The 16,981-nt window shown below is 30.7% G+C and overlaps 5 protein-coding genes across 6 annotated transcripts; 2 read left to right on the forward strand and 3 right to left on the reverse strand.

Annotated features, from left to right (window-relative positions):
- Nucleotides 1–229: 229 nt before the first annotated feature.
- LOC107165318 (uncharacterized) lies at nt 230–2,685 on the reverse strand. 2 transcript variants are annotated; one of them, XM_015513496.2, is made up of 4 exons: nt 2,551–2,685; nt 1,588–1,713; nt 1,417–1,487; nt 230–968 (listed from the first exon to the last, which is right to left on the reverse strand). In XM_015513496.2, exons 3-4 carry the CDS (start codon nt 1,483–1,485, stop codon nt 543–545), a joined length of 495 nt encoding a protein of 164 aa, XP_015368982.1. In that variant the 5' UTR covers nt 1,486–1,487; nt 1,588–1,713; nt 2,551–2,685; the 3' UTR covers nt 230–542. The 2 variants fall into 2 exon arrangements, with proteins under 2 accessions (XP_015368982.1, XP_015368983.1); XM_015513497.2 differs by lacking the exon at nt 2,551–2,685 and adding an exon at nt 1,802–2,153.
- Nucleotides 2,686–2,976: 291 nt separating this feature from the next.
- LOC107165316 (8-oxo-dGDP phosphatase NUDT18) lies at nt 2,977–4,777 on the forward strand. Its single transcript, XM_015513494.2, has 6 exons — nt 2,977–3,119; nt 3,444–3,634; nt 3,704–3,898; nt 3,958–4,127; nt 4,187–4,292; nt 4,350–4,777. Exons 1-6 carry the CDS (start codon nt 3,014–3,016, stop codon nt 4,593–4,595), a joined length of 1,014 nt encoding a protein of 337 aa, XP_015368980.1. The 5' UTR covers nt 2,977–3,013; the 3' UTR covers nt 4,596–4,777.
- On the reverse strand, nt 4,662–8,685 carry Non3 (Ribosome production factor 2-like protein Non3). Its single transcript, XM_015513495.2, has 6 exons — nt 8,481–8,685; nt 8,288–8,420; nt 8,073–8,232; nt 5,325–5,607; nt 5,115–5,256; nt 4,662–5,041 (listed from the first exon to the last, which is right to left on the reverse strand). The coding sequence occupies exons 1-6, from the start codon at nt 8,501–8,503 to the stop codon at nt 4,781–4,783; spliced, it is 1,002 nt and encodes a 333-aa protein (XP_015368981.1). The 5' UTR covers nt 8,504–8,685; the 3' UTR covers nt 4,662–4,780.
- Nucleotides 8,686–10,329: 1,644 nt separating this feature from the next.
- On the reverse strand, nt 10,330–13,025 carry LOC107165290 (uncharacterized). Its single transcript, XM_015513458.2, has 3 exons — nt 12,734–13,025; nt 11,738–12,314; nt 10,330–10,845 (listed from the first exon to the last, which is right to left on the reverse strand). Exons 1-3 carry the CDS (start codon nt 12,762–12,764, stop codon nt 10,536–10,538), a joined length of 918 nt encoding a protein of 305 aa, XP_015368944.2. The 5' UTR covers nt 12,765–13,025; the 3' UTR covers nt 10,330–10,535.
- A 2,223-nt stretch (nt 13,026–15,248) lies between these two features.
- On the forward strand, nt 15,249–16,440 carry LOC107165289 (10 kDa heat shock protein, mitochondrial-like). The gene is made up of 3 exons (XM_089229598.1): nt 15,249–15,446; nt 15,842–16,003; nt 16,089–16,440. The coding sequence occupies exons 1-3, from the start codon at nt 15,264–15,266 to the stop codon at nt 16,227–16,229; spliced, it is 486 nt and encodes a 161-aa protein (XP_089085724.1). The 5' UTR covers nt 15,249–15,263; the 3' UTR covers nt 16,230–16,440.
- The last annotated feature ends 541 nt before the right edge of the window (nt 16,441–16,981 follow it).

Here is a 16,981-nt window from a genome sequence, read left to right on the forward strand (position 1 = left end):
ATCAATGCTACTGAATTTATAGAGTATTGAATTATAATAAGCATATGACCACAGAATAAATTGCTTTATGATCATTTAAAATTATGATTTTTAAAAAACCTTGTAGGTACATAATTTTTTTTTAAGCATTCGTGGCATTGTAAATAAAACCAAGGGTTATTAAAGTATTTCAATGTTATCATACTATATAGTATATATCAAGTTATGTTTAAAAACACTGACTCAAACATATTACACACTAATATATTAAAACCAAAAAAATGAAATAATAACTCATTTAAAAAAAAAAAAAAATACATAATAATCTTATTAATAATGTTGACTTTAAGGTGTAAAAAATGTACATGGACTAGTATATTACAAATATTGATGTGATAAAATTAAATTTGCGTATAAAGTGAAAATGGGTTACAACAGTTTATCATATGCTACTAGATTAATGAAAAAAGTAAAGATATAGTAAAATAACAAATTGAAAATTTTATAGTGAGTGGTGATATAAATCAAAATTTGATGAAAATTAAATTAAAAAAAAAAAAACCTTATGTAAACTTGCGGTATCTATATAACTTTGGAGGAGCTGAAGCAGTCAAATCCATAAAGGGTAGTGGTGGTGTATTTTCAATTCCATTATTAACTCCTTTTCTAACTCTTTCATCTTCCATGTTACGCCAAAGTTTACGACGCATATCCGTTTTGGGTGTTTCGACCAGACGATTTTTAATGCATCCAAGTGCTCTTCTATTTTTCTTACTACTATCTTTCATTCCTTTAGAGTCTGTACTGCTTATAAGAGGTTCATTATCATTTTCACCAACTGCTGAATGGAATGAATCATCTGTATCATAAGTATTACTAATAATTGGTGTTGACATCAGTTGATTTCCAGACAAAGCATTTTCAAATAATTCGTTGTTTATTCGTGTCTCTGTAGATATATTTTCTTCGTCAATTATCATTTTGACTACCTATTAATTGTAATATAAATAGGTAAAAACATTAATTACAAAAATCATACTTGATTATTAAACTCGTGGATTATCATCAAGATAACAATTTAATTATTCATAATGATTAAGGTCATTATTAAAAATCAATGTTGAAGACACTGAGTTTATTTTATATACCTACTATATATACTAAATAACATAATTGAAAAAATAATCTAAGACATTTTACAAATGAATTAAATTTGAATATCTGACTCCAATATTATAGTCATAAAACTTGTCTGATTTTTTCTTATGAATTTTAGGAATACATTTCATATAAGGTTTTTTTAATTGTAATGAAGTGATTAAATTGCGAGCAAAATAATAAAGTTAATATGTAATAAGTAAAAAAGAATTGCAGTCTTTCCGACTACCAAATGACAGGTTAATTTGTATTTAAAAAAACAGGACATAGTATACTTACACGTAATGGAGTTCTGACAAAGGCAGCAGTAGGCGATCGCGGATCTGGAATTTCCACAATGTTCGACATGTCTAAATAAGAAGGGCACATTTATTTATAAATAAGTTTTCAAATATTTAAATATCGATAATACTGCAAGCAGCATTTGCTATTTGGAAAATTGATAGATACCTGAGGATTAGCGACTAGAAAGTGACGACAATGACTTCTATACTTAAATGTTCTCAAAATGTCAACCGTGGTCTGAGAATAACGAGCAACCTCTATTTACACCTCTTACTTCTTAGTTCTAAATTTCTAATGATTAATTAAAATAACGATAAGCTACTAGTCTATACTATCTGTGTACAGAAAAAATTATAATTTAATTTTAATTAATACCTACAATAGATATGGAATATGTTAATAGAAAACGAGCAGATGCCAGATGGCATTAGGGAATTGCGTATTAGTTTATTTTATACTCAAACGTCTCAAACTCAATAGTCAATAGGCAATAGGCAGTTACCAAGATATAACTCGGGATTTGTAACGGACTGTTTGAATACAATTTACTAGTGTTACAGTGTTGCCGTAATGAAAAATACATTTTAGCACAATTGTAACTACTAACTTGAAGTTTATGCTGGGATAGCGAAATTTTACGAAAAAAAAGAGGTCATACACTCACGTCTGGCTTTATTGACTTATAAGTTATAACAAGCCAATGCTCGACTTTAATTAATCTTATATAGTATATACTTATAAGTAAAAGATGAATAATTTTTTAATAATTATCCAACTTTTATAAAATATCTGAAAATGAGGGTCCATATTTTAAAATAATCCGTGTCTGACGCACGAATTAAAGATGTTAAAATATATTTTTATATTTATCTAGGATTTAAGGATAAAAATAATAATAATGATTGTATTTAATAATTATAAATGTATCCTTGATATTTTTATTCGATAGTGATAAACAATGTGCACATTTTTTAATCTCCCAAAAAATCATTTATTGTTATCAGATTTCTGGGATCTGAATTCCGAAATACTTTGAATAGTGAATAATTAATAATTAGTGATATCTACCAAGTACCAATACGTCCAATACTAGAGTATCTGACCACTAAACCCCTTCTCAATTCTTACTTATTTTCCTCCTACTCATTACTCTTCGGTTATCGTTGATGATGAACGTTGATCACCTAAATAAAAGTGAATTTACGATTAAATGCTTTATGATACATTGTACACGTATGACGTAGCAGTGCCCGCCAGTGAGCAAAAAGCAAACTACGATGACAATGGATCGAACGCCAGACCAAGGCGATTAGGCGACTGCAAAGTGGTATTCGTGCACCCACTGCACCCCTAGACACTACCTGTCGCATACCTAAGGTGTTCGGTCCAAGGCCATTCGACAACCGTGTAGAGTAGATCATCCCCAGAGGCGACCAGAGCTCTACGTCGTCCCGCGATTTCTCTTTTTTATTAGGAAATCGGTTTCTGTGTTCATCGACCCCCATGACGAGTGGACACGTAGGACATATTTAATCAAAATATTTCGTCTTGAGAACGCTTTATATAGCAGTAATCGATCAACGTGTACACGATGGCAACGTTAGAAGCAACGGTTATGAAGTTGTTGCGTGGTGAAGCTTTGGACGAAAACGATGAGTTATGCGACTTCACGTTGGCTGATCAAAACGAAGCTTGCGGTAATGACATCGTTTAATTGTGTTTTATAAATAAAAATTATTGTTGTTGACACGATCGAACGATATAGAACATCTGAAAGGCGGAGGTTTCATGTATAATAGTGAATTCCTCGAAATATTGTGACATTAAATTAGTGTACAAGATGTACAACCGTTATTAAAACATTTTAAACTTGATTTATTATCAAAACATCTCATACATTTATATTACGTAAATAACGTATCTAATATTAGAAGCTGTGGGACAGTATTTTTATAGTTACAACTGACCATTAAGAGTATACTGTATGGTTAATTAAAATCCACAAATCTTTATGTTTCTAGTGGCTAAAGGTGTGACACCCATTGGGCCTTCTGACTATGTACCTGTCACAAAAAGCACAGTTACATATATTGTGCTAGTAGTACTAATCAACAGCGAAGATGAAGTGCTCATGATGCAAGAAGCAAAAAGTACTTGTGCAGGTCAATGGTACCTACCAGCAGGTCGTGTTGAACCTGGTGAAAATTTAAAAGTCTGTTATATATAAAAATATACTTAGAAAATTCAGCATTAACAAAATTAAAAATATGCTACTTTATAGGATGCCGTTAAAAGAGAATGCTTAGAAGAAACAGGGTTAGAAATGGAGCTTGATACATTGTTGACCGTTGAAGCTGCATCTAAAGCATGGTTTCGATTTATTTTCACTGGAAATGTTACTGGCGGTTGTTTGAAAACACCAGCCCAAGCTGATAGTGAATCTCTACAAGCCAAGTGGATTAAAAATATTTCTGAAGTATGAAAATCTGGTCAAGTATGGAGAAATGAATTATTATCACATTTTTTCAATTTTAGGTCACTCTTCGTTCCAATGACATAATACCATTGATTGAATGTGGTCGAGCTTTTCACAAAGTAGCTCAGCATAAGGTTCGAAATGATTGGCACCATAATATTTTGCCTGTTATTAAACCTCATAAAAAACTTCTGTTACGTCTTCTTATCTGTGCTCGACAAAAAACTAGGTGGGTTAAATGTACCAATTTTCATACCCACCTCATTAATGATTATTTATTTATTTCAGTGCTAAACTATATGTGCTTATGTCAGAAAAAACTCAAGCCCATTTTCCGATGTGTGAAATCAACCATAATCGGAACTTGCATTCGACATTACGCAAGTTTATGACTGTAATTGCAAATATTTTATTATATGAGCAGTTATTATAATTAATATCATTTTTTTAGGAAATATTTGGTGCTGATGTAGCTCTGCATAAGCCTCATGGAGTATTGAGCATTGAACATTGTGGCCAACCGGAAGGCTCTAATGATGGTTTATGTTTATCGTTATTGGTCACTTTTCAAAAGACATTAGAAGAAGTATTTCCTATTGGCAAGTATAGTTGGACGGCTGTATCCACAGAATGTTCAAAATTAATTGCAGTGAGAACTGTACGCAACATGACTGTTCCTCTTAAAGTTATATGTTAAACAGATAATTTTGCCATACATATTATTTTTATGCTCATCAAACTACAAAATATGTGCTTTATCATATCAATATTAATAAGCACAGAAAAGTAGTGTTATACATTTTTTTCTCATTTTTTATAACAATGATTTTTTTAGATTTTATTTATTATTATTATACATTAATTATAAAAATTTAAAAATTGTTAAACTTGTCCACCTCTTAATTTCCTTCCTTTCTTACTAAATTTCTTCAATTTTTTATTTTGAGTTGCAACTTTGGGTTTTTTAACTGCTGGTCCATTTTTATCTTCATCGCTCTTCCTTTTAATTTTCCTCTCTGCATAAGTTTTCTTCAAACCCTTCATCTTCCTTGTTTGCAATGTATTCACATCTTGTTTAGTCATATGCAGCCGACCCAATTTAGATCCGAAATTGTCACGACGTACACTCTTGATTTTTTTACCCTAAATATTAAAATAAAAATTTTAGTTATATACTAACTATATATTGATGTAATCCCTAAAAAGACATATATACCTTAATGTTGGGTCTTTTGCACGCAGTTTTAAATAGATCAGCACTAGCCATATGATCTCTTCTAACTACAAAATCAACAGATGGACCTACTTCATGTAGCTCAACACGTGGAGTTTTTAAACTGGTTTTTGACAAAACTGTCCTAATGAAAAATAATAATAATAAAAAACATTAAGTTACTCTATTAATATAAGATTGTGTGAAGACTACCTATAAGAACGTAATAGTATTTTACTATCAACTGCTGTGAAAGACATGACATGTTCAATACCATTAGGTCTTATCTGTTTGAGTGGTTGCCTTTGAAACATGTCTATGAACAAATTGCGTAAACGTTTTAGTTGTTGATCACTGTCAAATTGTTCACCTAAGAAAACCAAAACTGGTTTTACACCAGCTGAAATTTCAGATAAGCCTTTAAATTCACTACACCCTTTGTATGATTCGATACCTAATTCAAACATATCTAATATGTGTTGGTCATAAGTACGGCCTGTAAAACAAATAATAATTTTTTTATTTAGTGTAAAGTAATGATTAAAGGTATTTAAAATATTGTAAAAACAATTTTAAATAACAATATGTATAATTTTCAATTAAGTCATGCTATACTCAATGCCACGAGAGAACACATGCGGCATACACATCTTGATGATCGAGCTCTGTTATTTTGAGGCCACATTTTACCCTCCTCCCCCCCACACAGCAACTGACTAGTATATACAGCGACGGATGAGCAAGAAAGAACTGAAATTGGTTGGACACCGTATGCATTCTCTAGTGGCCAGTGGCGTGCAGAACATTTTTCAGACTTGAGGCAAACTTTACAATTTGACACCCACCCTACAACCATCAGGTTTTTCACTTAATAAAAAATTGTTTACATTTATATGATATTTAAAATGTATTATCAAACTAGTGCCCAGTTGGTCAGTTGCACACCTATAATAGTAACCCATCCACCCACCCACCCGTATTTTCTCTGAGGCAGTTGCCTCAAAAAATAGCTGTGCAGCACGCCACTGCTAGTGGCACAGAGTATAGTTAAAATCATAAGTACTTATAAAATGTAACTTACATTTAATTGTCTAATAAAACATTTGTCATAGGATGTATTATTAACTACATGACTTATTAAAAAAAGAACGAAATTGCATAATATATATATATATATATATATTTTTTAATTTTATTGACGAAATCTACAATCTATACATATTCATTGTACAATGAGTAGGTTTGATAGGAGACAGAAAAAAAAACAAGTTAAATAACATGAATTGAATGATTAGGGAGGATACCCAGTGGTAACATCCTATAAGTGCAGTAAGTAACAATAATAAATTATAAATTTTGAAAGGTGTTACCTAGGAGAAATACCCAGCACTTATTCAGCTTGCTTACGGAAGAATAATATCTCTACACCATTGCCTTTAAAGTCATTGGTGTGGGTTACGAGGGAGTATGTTCGTTGATAATTTAAAGATTAGTGGATTTGTGTTGTTGAAGTTTATTAAGAAATCTGGTGTAATATAATTTGGATATTTGATTAATATTTTGGATTTTAAGGTTTTTATGGAGATTGTTGATGGTTAGGTACCTAGTTGCAGATGAAACTAGATGAAGACATATTGACTGAAAGGCTTGGATTGTACCAATGTTAGAAGGTTTAGCTTTAGCAGCACCCTATAATTGCACGCCGTAGTCCATAGTGGTCTGAGTAAAGATTTATAAATAAGTAGTTTGGTGTTTATATTCATTTTAGACTTCAATAGAGGTCTAAGAAAGTGGAGACGGGTATAAGGGGCTTTTCTTTTGGCTTTTAGTTAAGGATTCCAGGTTAATTTATTGTCAAGGATGAGACCAAGATATTTGACTTCTGGGTAGGAATGGATTGGAATGTTTTTCATTGTAACTAATAGGCAAGATACTTTTCTTAGGGTGAATGTAATGAAGGAGGACTTGAATTCTTTCATTTTAATTTTCCATATTTTTTTCGAAAGTTTGATTATGTTGAGGTGTCTTTGTAACATACTAGAAACAATGATTGAGTTTTCATTGGAAGTCACAATTGCCGTGTCGTCCGCATAGGAACCGAATTCAGTAAAAGAAGTTTTGGAAATATCGTCTGTAAAAATATTGTATTGAAAGGGAGCAATATCGCTGTCTTGGATAACTCTAGCAAATATTTAATATGTTGAAGTAGTTAGACTAGTTAGAGAGGCTCTTTAGAAAGGCATTTTTGGAAAACTTTGGATAATGTTAGGAATAAGCTTATAGGGCAGTAAGAAGTTACTTTTTCAGGAGGTTTATTGGGTTTTGAAATCACTATTATCTCTAAAAATGTCTAGGTAAGGGGGTAATACGATAAGCGCAGCAAAGGGTTATAGATATAGGAAAGTAATATAACTTTTTTGAGTAGGTTTTTGGCAGAACAATTTGTAATTTGATCAAACACAAGAGCTTTTCTGTAATGAAGTTTCTTAATAATGAATTCGATTTCTCCAGGACTGGTGTTTAGCTGAAAGCGAGACAGGTAACGCAGACTCTAAGGAATGTGTGACAATTTGGGTTTGAGTGGGATTTAGAGTTATATCATGAGTAGTGAAAGTTTGGGATAGATGTTAGCCAAAGAGGTTTGCTTTTTCTGTGTCAGAAACTGCCCATGAATTATCTTCTTCACAGAGAGGAGAGGAAGTGGAAACAGTTTTAAGGATTTTTTTTATCATTTTCAAAAGATAAGAGTTATGGGTTGTTAAGTTTTGGATATATTGTAGAAAAGTGATGGAGTTGTGTTATTGGAGTCCTTTCTTTAGTTTATTATTTAGTTGGTTATAGTATGATTTTCGGTGGGGTATTAGTGCTTTTGCCACCGGCATTAATAATTTAAAATACATATTATTTATTTTAAATGCTGAGATATTTTATACATATATATATATATAACTTAATACTTACCAAGTACCAAATTGTTTGGTCTTTTCTTATTATGTGATGAAAAAAAAAATAAAGATGAATCATGCTTCTGTAATAATTTTTCAATTTGCACGGCGTCGTCGAATGGTAAAATATCATTTTTATGAGTTAACATTACGGCATCTGGCTTTTTGAGTTTCAACTATTGACAATTGCTAATAAATTAAACCATTCATCATAATTCAATTTAAACTTACCAAATCTTTCATACAGCTGCTGACTATTAAAGATGATTTACGACCAGGAATAAATACACAGTGTTTAGTGTTTTCTATTATCTTAGGTTCTTTTTTTAACAAAATTCTTTTACCTCGTTTTGTCCTCGGTTTCCTATAAAAGTAAGATTTCAATTACAATCAATGGAATTTAATAGTTTGGTCAAATACATACACAACTCTTTGAATAACGGCCATTTTAAGAAAACAGAACAAAAGTTATGTCCAAATTGGCTACCTAATAAAATTGAAAATAGGTATATTACTATATTAAATGAATTAACTATAAAAATATTTAATTATTAGTAAAACAGTAATTTTTATTTTGTTGAATATCACGTGCTTTATTGTAGTAATGTAGTGTTTATCAGCAAAAGCAATCAGCATTCAGCAGCAAAATAGAAATTAGAAATGTAGTTAATGATAACATATAAGACTGAAGTATGGTACGACATTGATGAAAGATGATATGGCAATTGGCGGTTTTTTAAATTCACTATTAATTATTACGTGTAGTGGAGGGTATACGACGGTATATACGGTATGCGCCGTATACTTTCTGGTTATTTCTAATAAACTCCGTATACCTGCTGATTAAGGTCGTATACTCATTACTCTCTGTTGTAATGAAATTACCAAATAATATAAATATAAAAGTCATTCGATTATTATTAATATTGAAAAGAAATAATTTAACAAAATCGGAATCCAGACAACATTGATGGAATATTTTTCAATAAATTTATTTAGAAAAAATGTTTAGTTTTAATTTTAATTTTCACAATTAATGTATGTGTGTTGTGTTATTTACCCTCTACCAAAGTGATACCTAATGATAGACGATAGTATGAATGTTTAATATTATAACTCATAGTATACCCTCTGCTTTTTTTAGGACTACAGCACTGTGTATAATGTACCTATTAATGTTTAATATGATTAACAAAATTCTACGTTCTAGCAGTTACATAGAAAAATAGAAAATTACAAAACATAAATAAAAGAACTAAAAATTGAAATATTCCGTATTATGGTATTGAAGTCTGAGTTCAAATCATGGACAAAAGCCATAATGTATTAATAATGGTCAATGTTATATATAAATCATGAACACCAGAACACCTGTATAGTTCAAGTACAATTAATTATGCTTTATTAAAAAAAATGTTTTCTTACATTAATTTTTTTCTTCTATTATTTAGCAATTAACCTTCTTTTATTCTCACGTCTTATCCCAACACGACAATTATCGGAATGATTCATGTTGATTTTTTTAAATGAAAATTGTGTACTAATTAATAATTATATTATTGAAATAGGTTAATAGGAAACCTACATTTACCTTTTAATATTTAAATTAAAAATGAGTAGTCATTTGTTTTTACTTAAATCTCCTGATCTAGCCATTTTCGTTTACCCCGCAAGCCTTAAGAGGACGCCACACCCGCATGTGTTTTCTTCGTCGTACAAGTGCGTAGCATAGCAAATTTTACGCTAAAAAAAATCTCGTTTATCTCCTTCAATTTAAAATTTAGAGTGAATTGACCTATTATAAAAATTAAAGGCAAGATTATTACCGAGGGCATCTCATAGGCTTTTTATTATATTTTAATTTTAAACCGAGTTATGAGTATTTTTAGATATAAAAATAATTTTAAATTTTAAAATACTCATTATATATATATGAATATTATTATTTATTATCAGTTTATCACCCATGATGTGTACATTTTTTCCTTAGATCATATACTAGTATCTAAGATTTTTTCTATAACCACAAGCGTTATGATTATTGATAAAAAAATTAAAAACTGTACAATATCTATTATTTATCAAAATTAGAAAAATTGAAATATTTTAGTGAATTAATTTCCATTTATGAATAACAGTTTTAACTATGCGTTTATAATATGGGATTATCCCATTGAACCAACGTAAAACAGTCATTATCTCAGAAAACAGTTCAACCCCATGTAATATAGTGGTTACAGTTACAGACGTGACAAAAAAGACTATATTATGAATTATGATTTATTGTATTTATTTACGCATCATAAACAATTATAGCCATATAATTTAAACATGCGTTATGTTATCAAATATTTTAATTATTATTTGTAATAGCATGGAAAAAAGTCCTGTACATAATATAATATTATGGAATAATATGGAATATTAAGGTACGAATTTGATTGTCATTTAATAAAAATGTTAATCGAAATATTCGAAATTATACCATAAAACTTTTCTTAACATATCTGTTATATATTTTTTTAAACTGCTTTTCGTTCACTTTATTTTTAATCTTCTTCGATGTTTCCAAATAATTTAAATACAAAGAACGACAGTTAATACTACATTCGAATTTGAACATTTCCTGGTTGTTTTCTTGGTTTACCCAAGTACTCACCACTCTGGGTGTTGTTTGAATATGATGTATAACGTTATTGTAGACTGAATGTGGTATTTCGTCCAAGTATACTTCTACGTCCGAATCTGTTTCTTCGACGAATGCCGAATTGTTTTTATCCAAATGTTTTCTAGACAAACAACATTTATAATTACGAATATTTAATATGAAAGAAATTTGAAGGAGTTAAATGATAAAAATATATAGCTAGGTTATATTATACAAGTAGAGTAGGAAATTATTAAAAGTTTAAACTTATAAATTGCAAAGCAGCGCTTTCTCTTTCTCTTACACGCAGCACGCATGTACGCACACTCCAAAACGGAATTTTACAGACATGCACAGTAATTTAATATAAATGTATAAAAGACTCTTATACACTGTACCGTCTGTACATTTTATAACAAGTAGGGTTTGGAGGTTATAATTTTTTTTTTTTTTTTTGTAAGGAGAATCCGCGGCAACATAGGCCATTGGGTGTGGGGTGGTACGGTAGGGATTATTTTTGTATGTTTGTTTGTAGGTTTTTAAGTGGGTAGGGTTGCAACACGTGTTTGTGTATGTGTGTGGCAAGGATATGTTGCTAAAAATCCTGGGTGATCACCCATCCGGGAGCTAGCAACTGCGGCCGGTACGTACGCTCAGTGCGTTTCCGCAGATTGAGCGTACGACCGCGCCTCACCAAGCCACGGGAAGTTATAATGTCGTTATTAGTTTATTAATTATTAATTCACAGAAAAAAAAAGTTATATTATTGAAAACTAAAATACGGCGACTGCCGGTTGGCATTTAACATTTTATTGAACTGAAAAAATAGTAAAATAATAAATATACTTTCTTTATTTTTGAAGTGAAGTATTATGAAATGAATATATATTTTATAATACCTGTTAAGTTAATGCATTGAACCATGCTATTATTTATACATCATTATACAAAATTTTTTTAGAAAGCATTAAATACATCTTTCATCCCCTTCGTATATCCACCTCAGAGGAGGGAGGTATCGTATTATAGCTTACCTGGAGTTTAGTACGAAATCTGAGCACGGCATTTCGTCGTCATCAAACAAGCCACTCGAGTAACGCTGTCGTCGGTGCTCGTAGTCGTCGTCGTAATCACCGTCATCATCGACATCGCCGTCTCCGCAGACGTCACTGTCGCGGCACTCGAAAGATATTCTGCCGCAGTCCCGGTGCCTCGAGAACCATTCGAAGGTGGGTGGCTCGAGCAGTGCTTCAAGCCGCGATTCCGGCAGTCCTAGGGTGCGGGCGAAAAACGTTTTGCACACCTTCACTTTGACGTTGTCGTTGTCGCCGCCGTCGCCTCCGCCCCACAGCCAGAACTCGGCGGTCTGCTCGATGATGTCGTCGTCCGTGTCCACCGTGCGGTGCTTGAGCTCAATGCAAGCGCACAAGTGCAGGTTTTGCGCTATGCGTACTTCCGGCACCCGACGAAATGCGTCGTAAGCCGCGCGCCGACTGGTCGCTGACACCGTCATGGAACAGTCGAAATCGCAGTCCTCGTCGCAATCTGCGGCCAGCATATCATCGTACGACGCCACCAGGCTAGCGTCAAACAACACCGGATCCGGCGCGGCTGCAATGTAATTATCACAATTTCTACCATTTATCTCATTTAATTTATATTAATAAATTAATATTATACTATAAACTATGAACTTTAATATTTGAAGGGGGTGTGGGGGCATATAGCCATTAGTACAATATTATAAACTTATGTCATCCCACCCCAGAACTAATTCCAAATTACGCCAATGCTGACTGCTATACATTATATATTACATATACAGAATATCTACAGCCATGTGAGTTCCCCGTTATTAATAATAATATAATAATGTACACCAACATCTTAAAAATACCAAAGGTTAATAAATGTATAAACCTAAGACCTATATTTATAGGATTATATAGCAATATCGTAATACTACAAATTGTATACGAATCGGAAAAGTGAATACGTACTATAAAAATATGAAAAAATAAAAATCTTACTTGTCAAATCAAATTTTAGTGCTTCTTGCATGATAGAAATTATCTATAAAACTCAAAAATACAAAATTATGTAATTATGTAATTGTTTGAGTTGTACTAATCACATATTTTAGCAAATATAGAGAAGGAAATAAATTATGAGTTGTAAACATAGATTTTTACATATTAGGTACCTACTACGTATAATATGAATCATAGATTTGGAATATATGTATAATACTTCTGCAATCAGCTGTAACATTACAAATTTTCAAGATATCTATGTATTATATATACAATAAAAAACAAGCACACCAAATGGGTTCCGCGCATAGAGTAATACTTACTAATAGTAATAATACTAAGTAATAATTACTCTATGATCCGAACTCATTATTTACTCATTAGGTAATCGGTAATCACATTTCACTCTATGATATTTTCAAACCGCGATTTAGTTTAACTATAGTCTTGTCCGTGATTACAAAAACAATAATGATAATTGATTATATATCAAATGAAGTATATTTAATTTGATCTATGTCAATCTTAGTATTTTAAATATTTAGTTGGTAAACTCAGCATCATTTTAATGATCAATATACCAACATCCAAGTTCTTACATTATACCACTGATTGTAAATATTATAAATCAATTGTATTTATAATCAATTTTTTTGAATTTAAATACCAACATTAATTCAACGTATTACAACAATAATTGGAGTTGACTATATATATATTCCATTTTTGATAGATAACTTATTTTTAATTTTTTTTACTGTGTAGGTACCTATATTTAATTTTTATATGCAAACATACTTAAATTAATATTCAAGTATGGATTTGTATATTATTTACTTATATTAGTATGAGTGTACTACAGTACTTATTTTCCGGGTAACACAACAATATAAAAATAATTATAGATTTATTGACATAACTTTTTACAAAATTCTTTATTCAGCTAAACAATGTAATCCCACAAAAAAACAACACGAGAAAGCATAATTTATTATTTAATAAAAAGACTTCTAGTGAGCAGTTAAAAAACATTTGAACCTCTTTATTCTCATAACTAGATAATATTCAATTAATTCAATAACCATTTCAAAATTTGATTATGAGTTATGAGTTATGACTATTATCACGAAACATTTAAAATCAATAAAATATTCCAATTCGTTCAAGTTTACTAAATAAACGCGATGATACCTATGATATTATGACTGATATGACTAGATCTTTATTTTACACAATAGTCGTTATGTTTATAATACGTTCATCATTCATGAACGAAAATCGTATAAGATTGGATCTTTGTTTAATGCAATAGTCGCTAAGTTTATAATACGTTCGTCGGGGGACGAGGTGACCGAGTGGTCTACGTCTACCGCGTCGGCTGTGGCTCAGCCGGACCGGGTTCGATCCTAGACCATCGGGCGGCATTTTTCTCCGGGCAAGTCACGGTGTCCGGAGAACAAGTGCCACCATCCCCCACTCCGGGGCATCGTTCAACGAACGAAATGAACGAATCAAAATTAAAAAAATAATAATCACTAAACATTTAATGTTCATGATTTGTTCATTATATTTTAGTTTGCCATGACAATCAATCGACAAAAAAAAACATACCTATCATCACATTATTATACATATTGCATTCATCTAAAATATACATAACATCAATTAATGTAACCTATAGCTTTAGGTGACATTTTATTTTATTTGTTTTATATAGGATAGCAGTGAAAATGTTTTGTCTTTATAGTTTATATTATAATCAAGTTAATTAATTCAATAGTTGAGTAGATAGGTACCTATAGAGGTATCAATAATATCAAAGAACAAATAATAATAAATAATATACATTCTATTTGTATACAAATATTGTTTAATATGGTACTTACCTACCTTAGAAAAATAATGCATTTTTGAATAGTATTTATTGAACTATTTTATATTATGTAGACATTAAAATATACAAAGTATTACAATATTACATTACCTTCCATTGTATCAAAATTTAACACATCAGATTCAATTTTTTTTTCATGACAAGATTTAAAATGTAAAATATATCCATTCATAGAATAAAAGGTTTTAAAACAATTTTCAAATGAACATATTATGTTTAAACCCCGAGATTTTTGTTTTACGTGGCATTTGACGTGCTGAATTATTTTTTTTCACATTAAATGAAACATCACAACTATTACAAAGTAATGTTATATGTTACACTTTTAGCTTTTTGTAGAGAAATTAATTCACTATGTTTAGTACGTCTGTGTTTATAAAACCCAGATTCTGACACACGTCGATTCACAAAATTCACAACGATACATATTAGAAAAAAACTGCAAAAACGAAGTGCAAACTGCAAACAAAATAGAAAAATACTATTGATTATTGAACTGTTTACAGTTTTAAATAATGCTGTATTTTTGTTCTATATTAAGCAAAAACCACAAGACACGGGGGACAGATGTCATACTGGTTAGGTTTTATCTAAAGTACATTACTTCCAATAATAATTATCAACAATGGTAAAATGATAAGCGGCATAATTACGTCATGGACAGTAAGACATTTTTCCTGCTATGATCCATTCGTGAAAGAACAACTTTTTATTATTTCACGATCCGGATTGTTTCGTTTACAGGTTAGACCCGTTCATTTTGATCCGTTCGTTCGCGTACGACACATCTCTAAGAGCCACTATCCAATCAAAATGGTAAGATGTCTTTATTGTTATTAAAACGTGTAATATGTTGAGATATTTCGTCCGACATTATTCTCAAAAGTTATTGCCAAGCGGCAAACATGTAGGTGTGTGTGGTTTCAACGTTTCGGTACGCCATAATAATATCATAATTGTCTTCAATCAATCGATGCTTCCCTTTGGCAAATCATTTCTTTTTACTCTGTAGCTGGACCTTCTCGTAATTATCATGATTTGTTTCATAAGTTCCATCCTTGGTCTTCCACTTCCAATCACACTTGTATACATATCATTAGAACACACTTAATAATGTAATGTTATACTTAATGTCGAATGTGTAGTGTCCCTTGCGGTTTTGTAATTTTATTTGTTGCATCTGTTGTCTAACTTTAATTTTGTTTGAACAGGCTTCAATTGCAACCAAGTTCCGTCCACTCTTTGATCGAGTTTTGGTCAAACGTTTGGACGCTGTTAAGCAAAGTAAAGGAGGTATAATGTTACCTGAAAGTGCTGCGAAAAAAATTCGTGAGGCAACTGTCATAGCTGTAGGTCCAGGAGCTAGAACTCAGGTACATCAACTATTTCATAATGAGTACCTTTATTAATGAGAATCCTAAGTGCATGATTAATTTTTATTAATTATTTTAATTTTAGGATGGAAAAACAGTACCAATTGATGTTAATGTTGGTGACCGAGTATTGTTACCAGAATATGGTGGTACTGCAATTCAATTAGATGATGACGACTCATACACAATTTTCAAAGAATCAGAATTATTAGCTAAAGTAGAGTAATTATAAAAATATAATTAGGTTACCAAATTATAATGCGACTGATTAATTTAGTGGGAGATAGTTATTTTCACCTTTGTTTAAAATTTAAAAAAATTCCAACATTTTACTTCTGATTGTGCTTAAGATAGCTCTGTACTCTTTTTTTCAAATTTAATTTTATCTGCTGTTTTTTATTATTTATATTCAAAATAAAATAGTTTTGAAAATTTAAGCATTGTTTTATTATTATGAATATTCTTTATAAAAGTAGTGTCTAACTAATTCTCTCATTAAAATATGCACCTACAAAAAAAAATGTATCAAATAAATTAATATGTTATTTTGTTAGATAAATAATATCTAGGCTTTCTTAATTTGTATTTAAGTACCAAATACCTAACGTATTTTATCTATCTGAGGAAATGTTGTTTAAAAATATTACCAATGTACTAGTTCTAATTTTTCATTTTTTACTCAGACTATAAAATACATTTAAAAATGAACAACTTCATTTTATTGACATATGTACACGAGTATGTACATATATACAATGTTCACTTTAGTAAGTCATTATGTCATTATGAAGATCTATTACAAATTTTTGGTCAGTTATCCAACCTATCACTTGAAAGTGTTAACATGACAAAATAATTGTACAAATAGTCAACCGATTTTGTCATGACATTAATATTATATTATTACAACAACATAACATCACAGATTATATTAAATAAAAATCAATACATGTACCATGGCACCATAGTCTTCTAAGA

This window comes from Diuraphis noxia, unplaced genomic scaffold (genome assembly GCF_037042655.1).
Source record: "Diuraphis noxia isolate RWA-SAM2 unplaced genomic scaffold, SU_Dnox_SAM2 contig0005, whole genome shotgun sequence".
NCBI lineage: Eukaryota > Metazoa > Arthropoda > Insecta > Hemiptera > Aphididae > Diuraphis > Diuraphis noxia.

Excerpts from the sequence above, each read along its gene's own strand:
- LOC107165318 (XM_015513496.2), bottom strand. The coding sequence starts at position 1,485 with ATGTCGAACATTGTGGAAATTCCAGATCCGCGATCGCCTACTGCTGCC. Across the intron at positions 969-1,416 it reads TTGTCAGAACTCCATTACGT|GTAGTCAAAATGATAATTGA; the intron begins GTAAGTATACTA and ends TACAATTAATAG.
- LOC107165316 (XM_015513494.2), top strand. The coding sequence starts at position 3,014 with ATGGCAACGTTAGAAGCAACGGTTATGAAGTTGTTGCGTGGTGAAGCT. Across the intron at positions 3,899-3,957 it reads GGATTAAAAATATTTCTGAA|GTCACTCTTCGTTCCAATGA; the intron begins GTATGAAAATCT and ends TTTCAATTTTAG. Across the intron at positions 4,128-4,186 it reads TGTGCTCGACAAAAAACTAG|TGCTAAACTATATGTGCTTA; the intron begins GTGGGTTAAATG and ends TATTTATTTCAG.
- Non3 (XM_015513495.2), bottom strand. The coding sequence starts at position 8,503 with ATGGCCGTTATTCAAAGAGTTGT. Across the intron at positions 8,421-8,480 it reads GCCGTTATTCAAAGAGTTGT|GAAACCGAGGACAAAACGAG; the intron begins GTATGTATTTGA and ends TTACTTTTATAG. Across the intron at positions 5,042-5,114 it reads GCAAAAGACCCAACATTAAG|GGTAAAAAAATCAAGAGTGT; the intron begins GTATATATGTCT and ends TTTAATATTTAG.
- LOC107165290 (XM_015513458.2), bottom strand. The coding sequence starts at position 12,764 with ATGCAAGAAGCACTAAAATTTGATTTGACAA. Across the intron at positions 12,315-12,733 it reads ACTAAAATTTGATTTGACAA|CCGCGCCGGATCCGGTGTTG; the intron begins GTAAGATTTTTA and ends ATTACATTGCAG. Across the intron at positions 10,846-11,737 it reads GATTTCGTACTAAACTCCAG|AAAACATTTGGATAAAAACA; the intron begins GTAAGCTATAAT and ends TTGTTTGTCTAG.
- LOC107165289 (XM_089229598.1), top strand. The coding sequence starts at position 15,264 with ATGATAAGCGGCATAATTACGTCATGGACAGTAAGACATTTTTCCTGC. Across the intron at positions 15,447-15,841 it reads GCCACTATCCAATCAAAATG|GCTTCAATTGCAACCAAGTT; the intron begins GTAAGATGTCTT and ends TTGTTTGAACAG. Across the intron at positions 16,004-16,088 it reads GTCCAGGAGCTAGAACTCAG|GATGGAAAAACAGTACCAAT; the intron begins GTACATCAACTA and ends TTTTAATTTTAG.